This window comes from Marmota flaviventris, chromosome 1, assembly GCF_047511675.1.
Source record: "Marmota flaviventris isolate mMarFla1 chromosome 1, mMarFla1.hap1, whole genome shotgun sequence".
In the NCBI taxonomy this organism is placed as follows: Eukaryota; Metazoa; Chordata; class Mammalia; order Rodentia; family Sciuridae; genus Marmota; species Marmota flaviventris.
The window spans coordinates 1,865,028-1,885,334 of NC_092498.1; the positions used below are offsets into that span (position 1 = coordinate 1,865,028).

A 20,307-nucleotide genomic window follows, 5' to 3' on the forward strand; every position below is an offset into this window, starting at 1 on the left:
GGGAGGACTAGTCATTGTTTTTGGCACCTTTGGTGGTGCTCCAAAAAAAACGTGCCCTTGAAAGGCTGGCGCTGGGTCGGCCGGCCCGAGGCTCTCTCGGTTTTGCAGGTGGGAGCCACGCCCTCGACGGCCGGGAAAGGCCGGGTGGCGCCCGGAGCGCGCGGGGCACAGCTTTCGGAGCTTGCGCACCCTCGGCCGAGCGAGCCTCCGCGGGGACCCCGCCTCCTCCTGTCCAGAACCCCGAGGCCGCGTTACGCGCACCGAGCACTGAGCACCGAGCAGGGGCAGGCACCATCAGTAATCAACTCCTGTGGGGAACTAGAGCAGCGCGCCCGGACCGGTCGGGCGAGCAGGGGTCGCAGCGGGCCACCCCGTCACCTCAGCACATCACCGACCCCGCCCCGGCCGCCGAGGCCCCGCCCGGCCCCGTGGCCCCGCCCAGACCCCTAGGCTCCGCCCCCGACCCCCCCCCCCCCGGCTTCCCGGACGCCGAGGCGCGCTTCTCTGACGCAACGGCGCCTCCGCGTGACGCGCGGCCCCGCCCCGCCGGCCCCGCCCCCGCCGCGGCACTTGTCCTCCGCCGCTTGAGCGGCGTCTCCCGTCGGCAGAGGCGGCGGCTGAAGAGGCGGTGTCGAGACCCCGCTGCGGCCCGGGCCCGGCGCGGCCGTGCGAGCCCGTGCGTCGGCGGACGATGGTGCGGCGGAGCGCGCGGACGCGGGCGGCGCGGCGGCGGGCATGAAGGAGGATGGACGGTCAGGACGAGGTGTCCGCGCGGGAGCAGCACTTCCACAGCCAAGTGCGGGAGTGCACGGTGCGTGGCGGCGCCGCCGCGGGCCCTCCCCAGCCCCTGCCCCCGCCGCCCGCGCTCTGCCCCGCGGCCCCGCCGCAGCCCCGCCAGCTGCGCGGTCCGCGCTCGGCCGCGGCGCCCACCTCACCCCGCCTCCGCCGCGTCCGTGCCCCCCCACCCCTTCCTCCCTTGGCATTGGAGGGCCTCTGCCCCTGCCCTCGCCCCCGGCCCAGTCACCTGCCCCCGCGCCCCCGTCACCTGCCCTATTTCCCCCGCCCCTGCCTTCGTCCCCCCTCCCATCCCCGTCCTCGACCTCCCCCCCGCGTCCCCTGCCCTCGCCCCCCCTCCCCGCGTCTCTTGTCCGCGTCCCCCACCCCCCTGTCCTCGCCCTCCCCTCCCCCCCAGCCCCCTGTCCTCGCCCTCCCCTCCCCCCCAGCCCCCTGTCCTCGCCCTCCCCTCCCCCCCAGCCCCCTGTCCTCGCCCTCCCCTCCCTCCCAGTCCCCTGTCCTCGCCTCCTCCCTGACCCGTGCAGGTGCAGCGGCCGGCGAGCTGGGCACTCGGGGAGCTCGGCCGCCCGGGGGCCGCGGCGGGCGGGGACGGGGTGGCAGTCCGGAGGCGGGCGGAAACGTGTGCCCATAGTCGTGTAAAATACGTTAACTTATCTGTTTGTATTTACTTCTCCTGTCTTCTGACACCTCTCGTGTTCAGGCACACTCTTGATTAGAGGTTTTAAAATTGTTCAGTTTGTGTACTTATGGTTCTTGAAAATTGAGAATCAGCTTGCCAAGTCATACCTTGCTTGGCATAGAAGGAGATGCAAAATTTCAGATAGTGGAATTTGCTTTTTTTTTTTTTTTAAAATGAATGTTATACAGGGAGATGTATATAATCATAGGTGTACCCCTGTGTGTATTTCTTACTAAACACATCTGTGCAATTTCGTATCAAGAGTAAGAACCAGAATTTTACTAGAGGTTCCCCCCTCTCCCTCGCTTTGTGTACCCTCAGCTCCAACGAAAGTTAACCACTGCCCTGGCTTCTAACACTGTAGATGATGTTTTGCTGCCATACAAATGAGATCTTACAGTGTGCACTCATTTGTATCTAGTTTCTTTCACTTAACACTGAGTTGTGAAATTTCTCCATGTTGTATGTGGTTATAATTCATTCTTAGTGCTGTAGTTGTGTCACTGTAGCACAATTTATTTTTAGTTTTTTGTTTTCATTGTTGATGGGTACTTCAGTGCTTTCTAGATTTTGGCCATGAATAATTTTGTGCATGTCTTTTGGTGACCGGGTGGGTGCATTTCCGTTGGGTGTAGACCTATAAATGAAATTTTCTAGGTTAGATGCTATTTATTTGTTCATTTTAGTGGATGCTTTTAAACAGTCCCCCCCCCCACCACCACTAATGTGGTGCTTGCCATCTTTACCAACACTTGATATTATTTTCGAGCCCTTTAAAAAATTGTTGCATTTTAGCAAGGATGTCAGGGTATTCATTGTACAAAGGTTTTTAATTTGCCTTTTCATGATGTATAATGAATTTGCACCACTTTATATGTTTAGTGGCCATTTATAATCTTTTGTGAAATATCTTCAAGGTTTTCTTTTTCCATTTTAAAATTTGTGTGTGTGTGTGTGTATATGTGTATATAAATGTATGTTTTTTTGGTACCAGGGATTGAACTTTTCTTGAGTTGCTTATGGCCTTCCTAAATTGCTGAGGCTGGCTTTGAACTCAAGATCCTCCTGCCTGAGCCTACAGAGCTGCTGGGATTACAGGTGTGCGCCACCGTGCCCAGTAGTGTCTACTTTTTTTTTTTTCACAATACCTTTATTCTTTTTTTTAAAAAACAATTTTTGTGTCAATTTTATTGAGGTACAATTAACATACAGTAAGATTTGCCTTTTTTGTGTGTGTGTGTGTATGTGGTGCTGGAGATTGAACCCATGTCCTTGTGTATGCGAGGCAAGTATTCTGCCAATTGAGCTATATCCTCAGCCCCACAATACTTTTATTTTATTCATTTATTTTTATGTGGTGCTGAGGATTGAACCCAGGGCCTCATATGTGCTAGGCAAGCACTCCACTACTGAGCCACAGCCCCTGGTAGTATTGATTTGCAGGTTTTTTGTTCTAAATATGATTTCTTTGACACATATGTGTTTTGCAAATACTTTTTTCCCACTCTCTGGATAACTTTTCACACTTAATGATATTGTTCTGATGAACATAAGTTCTTTTTTTCACTTTTTAAAATCTGTTTTATTTTTTTAGATATACTGACAGTAGAGTGTATTTTGACGTACATATAAGTTCTTACTATAGTTCATTTTCGCAAAATGTTTTCCTGTATGATGAGTAAATGTCCTGAGTAAGAAACCTTTCCTTGCAGTAGGGCATCATGATGTTAGATATGCCTGTAATCCCACCTTCTTTGGAGGCTGAGGCAATTGGATTGTAAATTCAAGGCCAGTCTGGGCAGTAGGATCCTGTCTCAAAATAAGAAATAAAAACTGTGGGGGTGTGGCTCAGTGGTAGAGCACCATTGGGCTCAATCCCCAAGACTGACTAGAAGAAGAAAAAAAGATTGAGGAATCTTTGCTTACTCCTAGGGTATGAAGATATTCTCTTATGATTTTCTCTCAGTGCTTTATTTAATTGCCCTTCCCATCTGAATCTACAGTGCATTTGAATATTTTTTTTTGTATATAGTATGAGGTAGGAATCATATTTTTTTCACATAAATGTTTAATCACTTTGGCACTATTTATGACCTTTGCCACAGGCAGCTCTATATTTGTGAGGTTTAATTTTGGATTCTGTGCTGTCCCATTGGTGTATTTGTCTTTGGCTTTATTTTTATTAATTAATTAGATATTCTGTAATTATTATTGAGAAAGGGACCCATGTTATGGTAGTCCAGAGCTTTATTACCTTTGTCTACTTCATTGGAAACAACTCAGTTTTGGCAGTGATTTTCTGATCATAGTTTCTTAGTTCTGTCTCTCCTCACCCCATTTTCCTCAGCTCAGCACCCCTGGGTGGTCAAGTGCACTTCACCTTCAGTAGAATCAGGACAATAAGTACACTTTGTTTACAGACCCTAACACCCAAGTGCAGTGGATTTCCAGTGTTTGGCATTTCTTCCTCAAATTATTCATATTTAGGGTGTCTGTCAATACTTGCCTTTTCTCTAGGACTTGTGTCTAACTTTTAAAAATTATTCAACTCTTTTTTGTTTTTCCATATAGTGCTATAATTTTTGTTTAATATTTTTCTTGTGATTAATGTACATAACATAAAATTTGCCTAAAGGTCCAGTTCAGTAGCATTAAGTAATTCACATTGTTGTGCATCCACCACCACTGTCCATCTCCTGAAGTTTTTCATCATCTCAGACTGAAACTTTATATCCATTAAACAAAAGACTCCCTTACTCCCTCAAGCTGCTAATAACCATTGTATTTTCTGTCTTTATGATCTTGACTACTCCAGATAGTTCATATGAGTTGAATTCTACAATATTTGTCCTTTTGTATTTGGTGTATTTTTCTTAGCATACTGTTTTCAAGGTTAATCCATATTGGAGTGTGTGTCAGAATTTCCTTAAGGCTAAAGAACAATCTGTTTTTGTATATAACACATTTTGCTTATCCATTCAGCTGTCAATGCAGACTTGGGTTGTTTCCACCTTTAGGCTGTTGTGAATAATGCTGGTATGAGTGTACAGGTATCTAAGTCCCTGCTTTCAGTTCTTTGTGTTTATATCCAGAAGAGGAATTGCTGGATCATGTGATAATTCTATATCTAATTTCTTGAGGAATTGCCAAATTGTTTTCCATAGAGGCTGTACTGTCTTACCTCTCTGCCAGCAGTGTGCCAGGGCTCTAGTCTCTCCACATCCTCACCAGTACAGGTGTGAGGTGTCATCTCATTGAGGTTTTCAGTTGCATTGCCTATACCTATTGGCTGTATGCCATCTTTCGAGAAATGCCTACTGAAGTCTTTAGCCCATTTTAAAATCAGGTTTTAGTTGTTTTTATTTTTGAGTTATAGGAATTTCATTTATATATTTCCCTTCTCCTCCCTGAGGCAGGGTCTTGCTGTGTTGCCCATACTTATCTCAAACTCCTGGGTTTAGGTGATATTTTTGCCTTAGGCTCTTGAGTAACTGGGATTACAGGCATGCACCACTATACCCTGCTTGTGTTTTGGATGTTAATTCTTTTTTTTTTTTTTTTTAAAGTTCTATGAATTGTTTATTATTTTCATTTTTATTATTATTGTTTGTTCTGCTTAGTTGTACATGGCAGCAGAATGCTTTCAATTCATCGTACGCAAATGGAGCACAACCTTTCAGTACTCTGGTTGTACATGATGTCGAGACACACCATTCATGCAATCATACATGTACTTAGGATAATGATGTGCATCTCATCCCACCATCTTTCCTATCCATGTGACCCCTCTCCACCCTCCCCTTTGCCCAATCCAACGTCCCTGCATTCTTCCCGTGTCCTCCCCCCATCATAGCTCAGGATCCACTAATCAGAGAAAACATTCGACCTTTAGTTTTGGGGGATTGGCTTACTTTGCTTAGCATAATATTCTCCAACTCCATCCATTTACCTGCAAATGCCATGATTTTATTCTCTCTTTTTAAAATTATTTTCTAAATATTGATAGACCTTTATTTTATTCATTTATTTATACGTGGTGCTGAGAATTGAACCCAGTGCCTCACACATGCTAGGCAAGTGCGCTACCACTGAGCCACAGCGCAGCCCTTTATTCTCTTTTAATGCTGATTAATATTCCATTGTGTATATACCACAGTTTCTTTATCAACTCATCTATTGATGGGCATCCAGGTTGGTTCCACAGTTTAGCTATTGTGAATTCAGCTGCTATAAACATTGTTGTGGCTGAGTCACGATAGTATGCTGATATTAAATCCTTTGGGTATAGACCGAGTGGATATTGATTCTTTAATCAGTCTTCAACGGTTTGCAGATATTTTTCTTCCATTTCTTAGTTTGCTTTTCCCACTCTGTTTATTGTCTATTTTGTTGTGCAGAAGCTTTTTGGTTTTATGATGGCCACTTTCTAATTTTGTTTCTGTTGCCTCTGCTTTTGGTGTCTTATTCATGACACAGTTGCCAAAACCAATGTCATGAATGTTTTCCTCTAGTAGTTTTCTAATTTCAGATTTAACATTTAAGTCTTTAATCCATTGTGAATTGATATTTGTTTATGATGTAAGGGTTCAGTTTCATTCTTTTACATGTAAATATCCAATTTCCTAGGATAATTTGTTGAAGACACTATGTTTTCCCCATTGTGTATCCTTTGCATTCATGTTTAAAGTCAGGTGACCATATCTGAGTGAATTATTCCTCCCGTCTTTGTTCCATAGTTCTTTATGTCTGTCTTTCTTCTTGTATCACATTGCTTTGACTACCACAGTTTTGTAATAAGTTTGAAATCAAGAAGTGTGATGTTTCTTGCTTTGTTCTTGCTGAATATTGATTTGGCTCTTGGGGGTCTTTTTTGGTTCAATATAAACTTTAGACTTTTCTTTTTCTATTTCTGTAAAATGCTATTGAGATTTTGATAGGAATTCCATTGAATTTGTAGATTGTTTTGGGTAGCAGGGACATTTTAACAATATTAAGTCTTTCTTAAAAACATAGGCTGTCCTTCCATGTATTCTTGCTTCCTTTAATTTCTTTCATCAGTGTTTTGTAGGTTTTAGTATAAAAGTCTTTCACCTTCTTGATTAAATTTATTCCTGTGCATTTTATTCTTTTTTGGTGCTATTGTAAGTGGGATTACTTTACTAATTTCTTCAGATACTTTGTCATAGTGTATTGAAAAATACACCTGATTTTTTTATATTGACTTTGTATACTGAATTTATTAGTTGTAACTTTTTTTTTTAATGTAGTCCTTAGTGTGTGTTTTCTTTTTTTACAGTTAAGATGATTTCATCTGTTAACAGGAATAGTTTTGCTTCTTTCTTTCTGATTTGAATGCCTCTTTTTTACTTTTCTTGTCTGATTCCCCTGGTTGGGACTTCTGGTAATGCGTTGAGTAGAAGTGGCAAAGTGGAAATCCTTGCCTTATTCTTGATGTTAAGGGGAAAGCTTTCAGTTTTCACCATTGTGTGTGTGATGTTGGCTATAGGCTTTTCATGTATGACTCTTATTATGTTGAGATAATTTCCTTCTTTTCCTACTTTGTTAAAAAGAGCTTTTACTATGAAAGAGTGCTAGATTTTTTCTAGTGCTTTTTATGCATCAGTTGAGATGACATTGATTTTTTTTATCCTTTATTTTGTTGGTTTGGTATATTACTTTGATGGTTTGAGATCTTTCTTCTCTTTTAATCTAGTCATTATTGTTATAAACTTCCTTCTCAGTACTCCTTTTGCTGCATTCCATCAGTTTTGGTATATTGTGATAATTAGTCTTGAGTTACTTTCTAATTTCTTTTTTGATTTCTTCTTTGTTCAAGATTTTGTTTTAAAATTTTCACATATTTGTGAATTTTCCAGTGATCCTTCTGTTGATTCCTTGTTTGGTGATTTCAGTCTCCTTAAATTTGTTAGGACTTGTTTTTGTGACCTAACACATGATTTCATGTTGGAGAAGGATTCCCGTGTGCTTGAAAAGAATGTGTTTTCTGTTGCTGTTTGAATGGTGTGTTCATTTTTTAAAAAATATTTATTTTTTAGTTGTACACAATAACTTTATTTTGTTTATTTATTTTTATGTGGTGTTGAAGATCAAACCCAGGGCCTTGTGCATGCTAGGCGAGCATTCTACTGCTGAGCCACAGTCCCAGCCAAATGGTGTGTTCGTTATGTTTTGGAGTATCCATTTGTCCATAGTATTACTCAAGTCATCTGTTTCCTTACGATCTTCTGTCTGGGTGTTTTGTCCATTATTAAGGTTAGGGTATTGAAGACTTCTATTATTCTTTCCATCTTATTTCTCCCTTCAATTCGTTCTGTTGCTTTGTACATTTAGGTGCTTTGATGTTGTGGGCATGTATGAGTGTATTGAATCTTTCTGGCATATTGATTATTTTGTCATTATGGTATGTACTTTTAAAAATGATTCTTTGTATCTTGTGTCAGGTTTTGAAATAAGTATAGATACCCACTGTTTTTGGATTATTGTTTGATAGAACACCTTCTTCCTATCTCTTTACTTTCAGCCTTTTTTTTTTTTTTCCCCTATGCAGTGTTGGGGATAGAACTTTACGGTCTTTTGTGTGCTAGGCAAGTGCTCTACTCCTGAGATGCAACCCCAGCACAACTTTCAGCCTGTATATATCCTTAAGTCTAAAGCAAGTTTCTTGTAAGCAGCATATAGCTAGGTTTTTTTTCCCCCCATTCAACCACTCTGTACCTTTTATTAGGGAATCTAATCCATTTTCTTATAAAATAATTATTGATAGGGAAGGATTTACAATTTTCATTTTGTTGTTTTCTGTTAGTCTTTTAGTTGTTTTTATTTTTTTGCCTTTTTCATTATTTTTGTCTTCCTTTGTATTTTATGATTTTTGATATTGACAGGTATTGACTTCTTTTTATAAGTTCAATAGGTATTTTGTATTCTTTCTTTATTAAATTATAGTCAGAATACCTTAGAGGTATAGACATCCAAAGAATGTCTTGTCCTTTTAGCATTATCTAATGTCAATGTTTTGTTTCCAAGCCAAATTTAGGCAGGAGGATAGTAAGTCTCTGAGAGTCTTTTCCTCCCCCACCCCCATTCCTCAGTGTCTGTAATATATTTTTGAAGCTATTTATTCATGATGGTTTTACAGATTTGGAGAGTACATCCAAATATAATAATAAACAGGTCAGTTTCCTGAAAGTTTTGGTGATAAGATAATTCAAGAACTGAAGGCATTATAGGAAGAATACAATAAGGGGCTGATGTTCAGAATTTTTCTTTGAAAGCTCTTAACACTTAGTAAAATAGAAAATTCTAATTTTACACTTTAATATCTATTATTATCATTCATCTTTATGTTATGCAGTCAGTACTGTTCTCAATATAAATGCAAGAGTATTTTACTCATGTGGAATCACTGAAATTATACAATTAATATTTAGTAGTTCATACATACGTATATATGTGTGTGTGTGTATTTGTTCTACCAGAAAATGCTGCCTAAAATTAACTCAACAGTTCTTAAGCAGTTTTGTTCATAGGCTTAACATACTTTACAGTTCACTCAATTTTGTAGTTTTTAGTATATTCACAGTGTTGTGCAATTTACCACAATCCTTCAACGTTTTCTTTATCTCGAAAACAAACTGTCTACCGGTTAGCAGTCATTTTCTATTTCTCCTCATTCTCTTTCCTGTAAGCTTCAGCAACCCTAATATACTTTTTGCCTAGATTTGCTTGTCTAGATTTGCATATTCTGGTTGTGTCATATAATTTGAATCATGTAATATATAATTTTTAATATCTAATTTCTTTTAATTAGCATATTTTCAAGGTTCTGTCAAATTGAAGCATATATCAGACGGAATTCTTTTTAGAGAGAGAGAGAGAGAGAGAGAGAATTTTTTTTAATATTTATTTTTTAGTTTTCGGCAGATGTAACATCTTTGTTTGTTATGTGGTGCTGAGGATCGTACCTGGGCTGCACGCATGCCGGGTGAGCGCGCTACCGCTTGAGCCACATCCCCAGCCCAGACTGAATTCTTTTTTATGGTCAAAATCTATTCCATTATTTGGATATGTTACATTTTGTTCATTCAATTATTATAGACCTTTGGGTTGTTTCTACTTTTTGGCTTTTATGAAAATGCTAAGACCATTTGTGTACAAGTTTTTGAGTGGAAATCTATTTTCATTTCTCTTGGGCATATATGGAGGAGTGGATACACTGGGTCATATGGAAACTCTATATTTTGTTTAGAGGAACTATCAACCTGTTTTCCACAGTTATGAAACCACTTCACATTCCTGTCATCAATGTATGAGATTTCTTCATATCTTCATTTTACTTGTCATTTTGGTTTGAATTATAATGATCCTAGTGGGTGTGACATGGTCTCTCATTGTCATTTTTGTATGCATTTTCCTGATAACTCATTCTGTTGAACATCTTTTTTATGTGCTTATTATTTGTGTATTTTCTTTGGAGAAATGTTTATTCAGATCCTTTGTCCATTCTTAAGTTGGTTTATTATTATTATTGAGTTGGAAGAATTCTTTGTATATTCTAGATACAAGACCCATCTCAGATATAAAACTTGCAAATATTTTCTCCTTTGACTCATCTTTTCACTTTTTTTAATTGTAGGACAAAGGTTCTTACTTGTTTTGAAGTTAGATTATGTATGTTTAAAAATTTTGTTATTTGTATTTTTACAAAACATTTTTAGTTGTAGATGGACACAATACCTTTATTTATTTTTTTTGTGGTTCTGAAGATCAAACTCAGTGCTTCACGCTTGCCAGGCAAGTGCTCTACCACTGAGCTACAACCTCAGATCTATCATTAGTATTTTTTATGTGATATGTAAGAAGGCCTTGGCAACCCAGGATCATGAATATTTACTTTTTTTTTCTAAGTATGTTATAGTTTTAGCTGTTACATTTGGCTTTAGACTCCGTTACAGTTTATTTCTATGTATGATTTAGGAAAGAACTTCGTTCTTTTTCAAATGGATATCCAGTTTTTCAAGTATCATTTGTTAAAAAGGCTATTCTTTCCCTCAATGAATTGTCTCAACATTCTTGTTGAAAATCAGTTGACCATAGTAGATATAAGGGTTCAGTTCTGTTCCATTGATCTGTGTGTCTGTCATTGTACTAGTACCACACTGTCTTGATCACTGTAGCTTTGTAGTAAGTTTAAAATTTGGAATTGTAAGTCCACCAATTTTGTTCTTTCCATGATTGGTAATTCTGGATTAGTTGGATTTTTTTTTTGTGAATTTATGATAAACTTGTCAATTTCTACAGGAAAGCAAGAACTAGAATTTTCAGAGTGTGTTAAATATGTAGATCAATTTGGGAGTTATTATCATCCCAAGAATATTAAATTCTCTGATCCATGAACGTGGATTTCTTTCCATACTCAGAAATTCTATGTCCTTCAACATTATCTTGTAGCATACAGAGTACAATTTTATTCTGCCCAGGACTTCTCATGCTTCCCTTTTACCTGTTCCTTTTTCTTCTCAAGACATGCCATAGAAACTAGAATTTCTTTTCCCTATGGTGTCATGGAAACTCTTTCCCCACCTTTCTCGATGTTGGCCATAAAGAATTTCTCTGACCTATCTTGTCTGATGGTAGAACATAAGACCTGTGTTTTGGAAGAGATCCTGTCCCATACGTATGAAGAAAGAATGCTGCACTCAGAGGTCAAGAAGGATCTGAATAGACAGTCACAACAGGCCTTGTTAGTTTCCCCTATGAGTCTATTGATGATTTGTTCAGTCACGTTTTTGCATGTCTTTCACGCTTCAATCATGACCATGCAATGGAATCTTTATAAATATCCCAAAAGACATGGTTCAGGGAACTTTGGGACAGCTGAATACCTAGAGACTTATATGATGTAAACTAGAACTCATCACGTGCCAGGAGGATGGTACACCCCGACTCCACATGGTTGGAAATGTCTGTGCTTGGGACCCTTTCAGACTTTGTCCTGTCTATCTCTCTATCTGGCTATTTATTTGTGTATCCTTTATAAGAAACTGATCAACAAGTAAGTGCTTCTCCGAGTTCTGTGAGGTCTTCTAGCAAATTAATCAAACCCAAAGGTGTGGGTGTATTTGTATACAAGGTGTGTGTATATGTATGTGTCTACACCTTAGTTGGTAGCTGGTTGGTCAGAAGTTCTGGAGGCCTGGACATGTGAGTAGCATCTAAAATGAGGGCAGTCTGGTGGGATTGAGCCCTCAACCGGTGGAATAACTACCTCCAGGTAGATGGTGTCTGAACTGAGTTGATTTGAATGCCCAATTCACTTGAATTGTTGTCTGCTGTAGAGTTGCTCTTGCTTGAGGGTGGGGAGAAATCCCTGTACATTGGAATCACAAAAGCTTCTGTGTTGATTATTGTTGAGTAAGAGTGAGGAGAAACATAGTTAGAGTTCATTTTTCTTCTATATCATCAGAATGGACAGAAACTTTCAACTCACTGGGCAAATACCAAAGAATGAGATTGCCGAATTGTATTGTAAGATTATGTTTAAGGGCTGGGGATGTGGCTCAAGCGGTAGCGTGCTCGCCTGGCATGCGTGCGGCCCGGGTTCGATCCTCAGCACCACATACAAAAACAAAGATGTTGTGTCCGCTGATAACTAAAAAATAAACATTAAAATTCTCTCTCTCTCTCTCCTTCTCTCACTCTCTCTAAAAAAAAAAAAGAAAAAAGATTATGTTTAACTTTGTGTGGAACTACAAAGTTAGTGTGTAACTAAGTTCTTTGTATGGAAGACCTCCAAAGTGGCATATGATTTTGCTTTCTCACCGGTGGTCAGTGAAAGTTCCTGTTGCTCCACATGCTTACCGGCATTTGATGTTGTCAGGTTTTTTTTTTTATTTTTAGCTTGTGCCTCTGGGCTGTGACTTTCACTAATGCTGCTCAGCCTTTTTTTCTCCTTCCTTAGGTAACCAAGACTGGAAGGGAGCTGGAGTTGTACGTTTCCTTTACCCTCAATTGGTTAGGCTCTTGTAATCCCCAAATAGGTTGGGCTATGAGTAAAAATTGTTTTCCTTGAGGGCAGACCATTCATAAGGCTAACATGAAGCTCTGGGCATATTCAAAATGGTTATTTCCTCCTGCCCCTGCAGGAAGAATGAAGGGACACTCCCCTCATCCCCATATCCTTACCCTGAGAACCTGGCTGAGTTCCTGGGAACTCAAAGGATGGCAGTCTTCTTCACACTGGACTTTTGGAGTTTCTAAGTCTTCACCCAGCCCACGCTGATCCTGCAGTAGCACATCAGTGGCAGCTTAGAGATCCTGCTGGGACTGGTGCAACAGACACAGGTATAGGACTTTGTTTCCAGTTTCTGGTGCAGCAGTTTGTCCTGGGATCTCAATTTTCTCATGGCCCTAAGAAGAGCTGGTGATTTTCAGTTTGTTCAGCCTTTTCTTGTTGTGAAGGTGGAGTGATGACTTCAAGATCTTTTTGTGTTCTTGAAAGGAGAAATCACTGTTATCTTTTTGGCCTTTAAGTCTTTGGTTTACCTGAGAAATTCTTTTTGTGAATAGTATTTATGGTATAATTTAGATTAAAAATATTATATTCTGTGTGGTGACTTCCCTTGACTTCATCATTTGGTGGCTGCTTGAGAATATATCTGATATCTAGTCTCTGCATAGGTTTGATCCAAAGGAGTTATTTTAGGACTTTTTTTTTTAATATTTATTTTTTTAGTTTCCGGCGGACACAACATCTTTGTTTGTATATGGTGCTGAGGACGAACCCGGGCTGCACGCATGCCAGGCGAGCGTGCTACTGCTTGAGCCACATCCCCAGCCCTATTTTAGGACTCTTTGAAGTTGATTCTTATTTAATTTTAAATAACAGGTTTTGGTTAGCATGGTGAATATTAGTTTAATGTTTTTTTTTTAAATAATTTTTAGTTGTAGATGAACACAACACCTTTATTTTATTTAATGCATGCTAGCCAAGCGCTCTGCCACTAAGCCACAACCCCAGCCCTAATTTTTCTTTTTAAATATAAGATATGTGATCATGAGGGGTGGTATCTTTTATTTATTTATTTTTTAACATTAAGTTGTTTAGAATGATCTGTTCCTTAATCTTGTTAAGATTTCTTTTTATGGTGCATAGTTTTTTTTTTTAAGAGAAAGGAATTTTATTATGTGGTAATTTTTAAAAACAATGTTAACCTGTAAGTGAAGGAATGGTAGGTAAGTCTTTGAAGGATTACTTGAAAATGACTGTGTAAGAGTTTTGTATATGTGATAAATCAAGTAGGATAGAAGACCTTAAGAAAAGTAAGGCTTCCCATCCATAACCAGTCTCTTATTTTTCTTCTAGATTTTCCCAAATCACTTCTGTAATACATATAGGAAGTAAGAATTTTTAAGTAATATTCTTTGTTTTACCAACATTTAACAGTATATATTGACTTCTCACACAAGACATTGAGGATTTGGCTACTAGCTTTGGATAGAACTTACACTACTAGGTAAATATTTATACCACTGCCTTTCTTCCACTTCCTCTGTGTTTATTGTTGTTATTCTTTGTTTTTCTTTTGGTTGCCCTTCTAAGACAGAGCTAAATCTTTATTTCATGTTGTATCAATTTACTACAAAGGTATGACTGATGAGTACTTCTTGTTCTTATATTCTCTAGTGGTGGCTTTTATTACTAATTGTGGTAATAATGCTGACCTAAATATTTAATAATGGAAGCATGGTTTTTAATTTCCCACTACTTAAGATAAAGCTACAATGAAAATTTTAATGCATGTAGCTTTTTTCTTCTTAAAGTAAGATCACTGAATCAGGGTGCATATTGTTTCTTTGCTTTCTAATAGGGTTATGGAAAAAATTTTATTTTATTCATATTAAAAATAGCATCGTTCTTCCCTTCATTATATAAATAATAGTCTCTACTGTTATCAGTTGAGTTTATTCTGAAGTAGAGGACAGAAGATAAAAGAGTAAAAATATTTTGAAGTGTCACCACTTTGAAATATGTACCATTGTTTTATTTCTCTGTGTGTATTTACACAATCTAAATCATGGTATGTTTGTCACATTGTGTGTGTGATGTTTCTGTGTTCAAGTGTCTCCAGTTTTCTCCTGTTACTTTTGACTTACAGTCATGCCCTGTGTATATTCCCATTTTTAACCGTCTTTGCAGGTGACCAGGAGGAAGAGCAGTCCTTCTGGTTTTTTACTAGCTGTAAATGTTCTACAGCAGGTGTAACTGGCTGTAGAAGGCTAAATCTTCTAAACTTATTTTTTTTTTCATTTAAATCAGTAATCCACCTGACACTTGTTTTCATTCAATATATATATATATACATATGTGTGTGTGTGTGTAGGATAAATTGTGCTTGTGTCAGTGCACATCATAATAGATGGGGGAGTCAACTTTTATTTGCATGAAACATCTAACAGAAATCAATCACGGTAAAATGTGGAAGAGGAGTGGGGGTGGTGTGGGCTTTTGGAAAGGAGGAGTTTGGGCGGACTGGCTGTGATTGGGATGTAGAGTCCCAGGATAATGAATGATGCTTACCACTTGCTGCTTGGTCTCTAGCTCCTCTCAAGAGATGCCTGTCTTTTTCCTGTTTTTCTGGAGTATGGTCTCAGAAGGGACACAAGGGACTTTTTGTTGGTGACTAAAAAGAATATCTAGAATTCGAACTTCAACAAAAAGCAACAATGTGTAATACTGTAGATGACATTAATGGCCTTGAAATTTGCTGTGATAATCCTGAAAAATGGAGTATTTACCCCTTGGAAGGGTTTTGATGTTTTATCTGTTTGTGAGGAAGTATTATTGTTTTACCTTATTGGAACACATATTGAAAGATAAAGTGCAATTTATGATAGCAGTTTGATAACTGTTACAAGAGTAGATATTAGCAAGTGTTTTGTATCCAAATTAACTGTTCTTAGATAAGACATTGGTAATTTTGTTTTCTTCTCTCTCTTGAAGGATAATTTGTTGCAATTATAAATAGTGGAATTATGAACATCTTTATAAATACATTGTTGTGTGGTTAATAGAAAGGAATGCATTCAGCTACAAGAAAAACCCAATGTGGGTTTTTTTTTTTTTTTTTTTTTGATGTCGGGGATTGAACTCAGGGCCTTGTGCATATGAGGCAAGCACTCTTCCAGCTGAGCTATATTTTTAATCAAATAGTGTGTTTTCTCAAGTAATCTGGAGGAGTGAAGTACTGATACATGCTACAGTATGTAGAAACTTGAAAATATTATATACTTCATGAAAGAAGTCAGACACAAAAGTCATTCATAGCATGATTTCATTTATATGAAATAGCTGGAATAGGCAAATCCATAGAGACAGAAGGCAGATGAGTGGTTGTGAAGGGGTTGGGTGGGGTGTGAGGAGTATAGGACTTTGAGTGTGGTGAATGCATATACCTATTAGAACAAACAGCCTTACTACTACTTAAAAATACCTTTTTTTGGGAGCAATTTTTAGGTTCACAGCAAAATTGAATAAAAGATATGGAGATTTTTATGTACTCTATGCCCTCACACATGTATAGCCTCCCCCATTATTGACATCCCCCACCCAGTGGTGCATATGTTAAAATCAATGATTCTACATTTAACATCATTATCACTTAGAGTGCATAGATTATATTAGTGTTCACCTTTGGTGTTGCACATTTCTGGGTTTGGAAAAAATTTTATAACATGTGTGATACCATTATAGTATGGTACAAAGCAGTTTCACCAGTTTTCTGTATTCTGTCTATTCATCTTTCCCCCTCAACCTCTAGCTAATACTGGTGTTTTTATTATTTTCATACCTTTGCCTTTTCCAGAATGTTGTATAATTGGAATTGTATAGTATGTAGCTGTTTCAGGTTGGCTTCTTATGCTTTTACCTTTCCTTGCTTGATAACTTTTCATTGTTTGGTAGCCTTTTTCTTTTTATCACCAAATAATAGTCTTAAATGAATGTTTCACATTTTGTCTATTCATCTTTGAATAGATGCACCTTATTGGTTGCATACAAGTTTTGACAGTCATGAATGAAGCTGCTATAAAATCTAAAAATTTACAGATTTTTCTGGAACATAGATTTTCAACTCCTCTTGCTAAGTACCAGGGAGAGTGATTGTTGGATCGTTAGGTAACAGTGTGTTTAACTTGATAGGAAACCACAAAACTGTCTTCCAAAGTGGTGGTACCATTTTACATCCCCACTAACAAATGAGAGTTCTCTTTTTGCACGTCCTCTTCAGCATTTGGGGTTCTCAGTGTTCTGGGTTTTAGACATTCTAGTAGGTGTGTGGTGGTAACATATGATGTTGAGTATCTTTTTGTATGCTTTTTTGCGTCTCTGTATATTCATTGGTTAGATCTTTGGTTCATTTTCCAATAGAGTCGTTTGTTTTTTTATTGAGTTTTAGGAAATCTTCATATATTTTTGGTAGTATCCTTTATCAGGTATTATTTTGCAAATATTTTCTATCATTGTATGGCTTGTCTTTTCATTCTCTTGACAGTGTGTTCACACAGCAGAAATTTTGTATTTTAATGAAGTACAACTTAGAATTTCTTTCTTTCATAGTATGAACCTTTGGTGTTGTATCTAAAAAGTCCTCCCCAAACCTGTGTCATCTAGATTCTTTCCTATGTTATCTTCTAGGAGTTTTATAGTTTTGTGTTTTATATTCATTCATTTATTTTTGTTTATAAAAATACATTTTTATGGGGATTGAGCCCAGGAGTTCTTTACCACTGAGCTACATCCCCAGCCGTTTTTATTTTTATTTTGAGACAGGATCTCATTGTCCATGCTAATCTTGAACTTGGAATCTGCCTGCCTCAGCCTCCCTAGTCGCTGGGATTACAGAATTTGCCAGGTGCCTGACTAAAAATATGTTCTTACTTTTAATTGGCACGTAGTAATTATACCTAATTATGGGGTACAGTGGGACAATTCAGCATACATATATAATATGTAATGATCAGGGTAATTGGCATAATTATTAGGCATTTATCATTTTATTGAGAACATTCAGAATCTTCTCCATAGCTATTTTGAAAGGCTTAATTAATTTCCATCCCTGTGCCATGGAGTAGTAGAAGTTATTCCTCCTGTTCAGCTGCACCCCTATACCTGTTAACCATCCTCTCTATGTTCCTCCACACCCTTCCTGGACTCTGTGAACCACCATTATATTCTGTATGTCTTTGACATCAGTTTTTAAGCTAGTGCATATAAATGAGAACATGTAGTACTCATTTTCCAGTGTCTAACTTACTTAGATAAATATCTTCTAGTTCCATCCATGTTGCTGCAGATGGCAACATTTTATTCTTTTTATGGTTGAATGGGTAGTATTTCATTGTGCGTGAACCATATAAACATCTGTATATACCACATTTTCTTTACCTATTCAGCCACCAACCTGGACACCTAAGTTGATTCTGTATCTGGGCTATTGGGCGTGGTGCTGCAACAACTTATGAGTGCAGATGTCTCTAAAATATGACAGGATTTCAGTTTCTTTGTGTATAGCAAATATTTGGATATATTGCTGGATAATGTTGTAGTTATTTTTCTAGTTTTTTGAGGGAACTCCATACTGTTTTCCATAGTGGCTGTACTAACCTACATTCCTAGTGGAATTCAAGAGTCCCTCTTTCTCTGCATCCTTGCAAGCATTTGTTATTTTATATCTTTGATAATAGCCATTCTAACATCTCATTGGGTTTTAGTTCACATTTCTGTGATAATTAGTGAGTATTTAAAAAATACATTTGTTGGCCATTTTTATATATTCTTTTGAGTAGTGACTTCAGGTCATTTGCCCATTTTGAAATCAGATTTATTTATTTATTTTTGCTGTTGAGTTGTTTGAATTCTTTATATATACTGAATAGTAATGCCTTGTTGGATGAATAATTTGCAGATGTTTTCTTCTATTATTTAGGTAGTCTACTCACTTTGTTGATTGTTTCCTTTGCAGTGTGGATCTTTTTAGTTTGATGTAATCCCATGTGTCAATTTTTGCTTTAGTTACCTGTGCTTTTGGGGTCATATCCAAAATCAGACCAAAGTCCTGAAACATTTTCTCCTAGTGGTTTCATAGTTTCTGATCTTACATTTAAGTCTTTGATCTATTTTGAATTTATTAATTTTTAAAAAAAATTTTATTTATTTACTTTTGGTACCTGGGATTGAACCCAGGGGCACTCAACCACTGAGTCATATCCCCAGCCCTTTAAAAAAATATGTATGTATGTATGTATGTATGTATATGTATATGTATATGTATATATGTATGTTATAGATGGACACAATACCTTTATTTTACTTATTTTATTTTTATGTGGTGCTGAGGATGGGACCTAGTGGCTCACATGTGGTTAACAGGTGCCTTGAGCTACAACCCCAGCCTCCCCAGCCCATTTTATATTTTATTTTGAGATAGGGTCTTGCTGAGTTACTTAGGGACTCGCTAAATTGCTGAGGTTGGCTTTGAACTTGCAGTCCTCCTACCTCAGCCTCCTGAGCTGCTGGGATTACAGGTATGTGCCACCTCGCCCTGTTTGAATTTATTTTTTTATATGATGAGAGTAGGGGCTGATTATTTATTCTGTCCATGGATATCCAGTTTTCCAAGCACCATTTATTGAAGAGATTCTCCTTTCTCCAATGTATGTTCATGCTGTCTTTGTTGAAAATCAGTTGACTGTAGATATATGGATTTATTTTTGGATTCTCTACTCTGTTTTATTAGTTTATATGTTTGTTTTTATGTCAGTACCATGCTGTTTTGAATACTGTGGCTTTTTAGTATGTGTTAAATCAGGTATTGCGTTATCTCCAGCTTTGTTCTTTTTTGCTCAGATCAGGAATGCTTTAGCTATTCAGGGTCTTTTGTGGTTCCATGTGAATTTTGTGATTTAAAAAAAAATTCTGTTTAGAGTATCATTGGTATTTTGATAGGAATTGCATTGACTCCATAGATTACTGTGGGTAATATGGACAGTGATTGATATTAATTATTCTAGTCCATAAACATAGTTCTTTCCACTTTTCCTGTATGTATCTTCTTCATTTTTTTCCATTAGTGCTTTCTAACTCTCATTGAAGAGGTCATTCATGTAATGACTTTATCAGTTCTGACATTTCATTTTTGGTCTTTCTATATTTAAAAATATCATGTTGTCTTGCAAACAGGGATAATATGACCTCCTCTTTTCCTCCTCTGCTTGACTTCTTTCTCTTGCTTTATTGCTTTGGCTAAGACTACCAATACTATGTTGAGTAAGAGTTTTGAAAGTGGACATCTTTGTCTTGTTCCTGATATTAAAGGAAATGATTTCTGCTTTCCCCCATTCAGTATGATGTTGGCTTTGGATTTGTCTTAAAACGCTTATATTGTGTTGATATAAATTCCTCCTATACCCAGTTTTCTGAGGGATTTTTATCATAAAGGAATATTGAATTTTATTTTTTTTGTGGGGGGATCTGTTGAGATAACCACATGGATTTTTTTTGACTTCCCAGTCTGTTCATGTGATGTATTGTGTTTGTTTATATGTATATGCTGAGCCATCTTGTATCCACTCCATCTTGGTATATAATATTTTTGATATTGTTGGATTCAATTTGAATAGTAGTTTATTAAGTTTTTCATCTATATTCATCAGGGATATATTGATTTGTAGTTTTCTTTGGTGTGTCCTTGTCTAATTTTTGTATCAGGGTAATGTTGACCTTATAGAATGAGGTTGGGAGGGTTCCATCTCTTTCA

At 38.0% G+C, this 20,307-nt stretch overlaps 1 protein-coding gene across 10 annotated transcripts in view; it reads left to right on the forward strand.

Annotated features, from left to right (window-relative positions):
• The first annotated feature begins 566 nt into the window (after positions 1-566).
• The window catches only part of Lmbr1 (limb development membrane protein 1), a 166,668-nt gene continuing 146,927 nt past the window's right edge, over positions 567-20,307 (forward strand). For all 10 annotated transcript variants that reach the window (XM_071610652.1, XM_071610653.1, XM_027951298.2 and 7 more), the window contains exon 1: positions 567-811. In XM_071610652.1, the coding sequence (XP_071466753.1) occupies positions 746-811 (66 nt within the window). In that variant the 5' untranslated portion in view covers positions 567-745. The remainder of the gene's footprint in view (positions 812-20,307) is intronic.